Here is a 1,193-nt window from a genome sequence, read left to right on the forward strand (position 1 = left end):
CACAAAGACACCACTTAGCAGGGGAGTGACAGGCAAGACTGTTCCCGACAGGGAAAAAAAATAACAAAAAAACCCACGACATGAAACCGAGATTCCGACTGGGTTTGGCTACCCAGCAAATATTTTGCTCCAGAATTTGTCACCTGTCAATCATTGTGACTGTGCCGCACCAATCAGAAGCCCCCGTTCGTGGGCGAACGGGTTTTTCAAAAATAGGGGGTCTTCTTGCAAGCGTTCCTTTAGTCTCTTGCCCCAACTTTCGCGCGGCCAGTTTGCAGAAAATCGGTTTCGAAGCTCTTCTGTCGAACAGGAACGCTTGCTACGCAGGCTAGCGATAAGCAGACATTGGTAACCGTCTACCACGATGCAAAAAAACTTCAAAATTTGCCTGGTGAAATCTTTTCTGTTGTGTTCTTTGACGAATCTCATTCTTGAAGGTAGGTCTGTCACTTTGTAACCTCGTTGTTCAAACGTAGACAAAGTACTCGGCATCAAGATTACAACATCATGTCCATTTGATCGTCAGCCGTTTCCACAAAGCCTTGTAAAAGCCTCCTTTAGGTCTACTGCAGAATACCCCGCCACTCGAACTATATTCAACGTAGCCGGCTACGCGGTACGCGGTACCCAGAAATAGGAATGCACAATACTGTAAAATACCCCGCCACATGGACTAATTTCCAAATGAACTAAATTTCAAAATGGCGCAGCGATGTTATATGTGCTGGCTACGCGGTACGCGGTACGCCGTGATATTCCTCGATCTTAAAGCGTCAAAGCCTAAGTAATTCCACAGACAAGAGACTGTGGAACTGTGGACTCGGAAGAACGTTATATAAACAAATGATTTCAAAATGGCGCAGCAATGTTATTTGTGCTGTCTACAAGGTACGCGGCACGCTGTGATAGCACTCGTTTACTGATTAAGTCTAAGCGCTCGTTTCAGTATTGGGCCTATAAGCACTCTTTTAAAATTTTAGCTTTCATTTTACGGTTCGGATAACTAGAATTTTTAACGAGATCGTGTGAAGAATATAGCACTCGTCTCCTGATTTACCCTAAGCGTTCGTTTCAGAAATTAGGCCCAAGAACTCTTTACAAATTTAAGATTTCATTTCACGGTTCGCTTAAACTTCGCTTTTTAACACGATCGTGTGATGCACTCGTTTACTGATTAAGCCTAAGCACTCTTA

At 43.8% G+C, this 1,193-nt stretch overlaps 1 protein-coding gene across 1 annotated transcript in view; it reads left to right on the top strand.

Annotated features, from left to right (window-relative positions):
- Positions 1 to 252: 252 nt before the first annotated feature.
- The window catches only part of LOC138033483 (titin homolog), a 25,037-nt gene continuing 24,096 nt past the window's right edge, over positions 253 to 1,193 (top strand). Inside the window, exon 1 of the mRNA XM_068881261.1 lies at positions 253 to 437. Within this exon, the coding sequence (XP_068737362.1) occupies positions 365 to 437 (73 nt within the window). The 5' untranslated portion in view covers positions 253 to 364. The remainder of the gene's footprint in view (positions 438 to 1,193) is intronic.

Source organism: Montipora capricornis, chromosome 1 (assembly GCF_036669925.1).
Source record: "Montipora capricornis isolate CH-2021 chromosome 1, ASM3666992v2, whole genome shotgun sequence".
Taxonomy (NCBI): Eukaryota; Metazoa; Cnidaria; class Anthozoa; order Scleractinia; family Acroporidae; genus Montipora; species Montipora capricornis.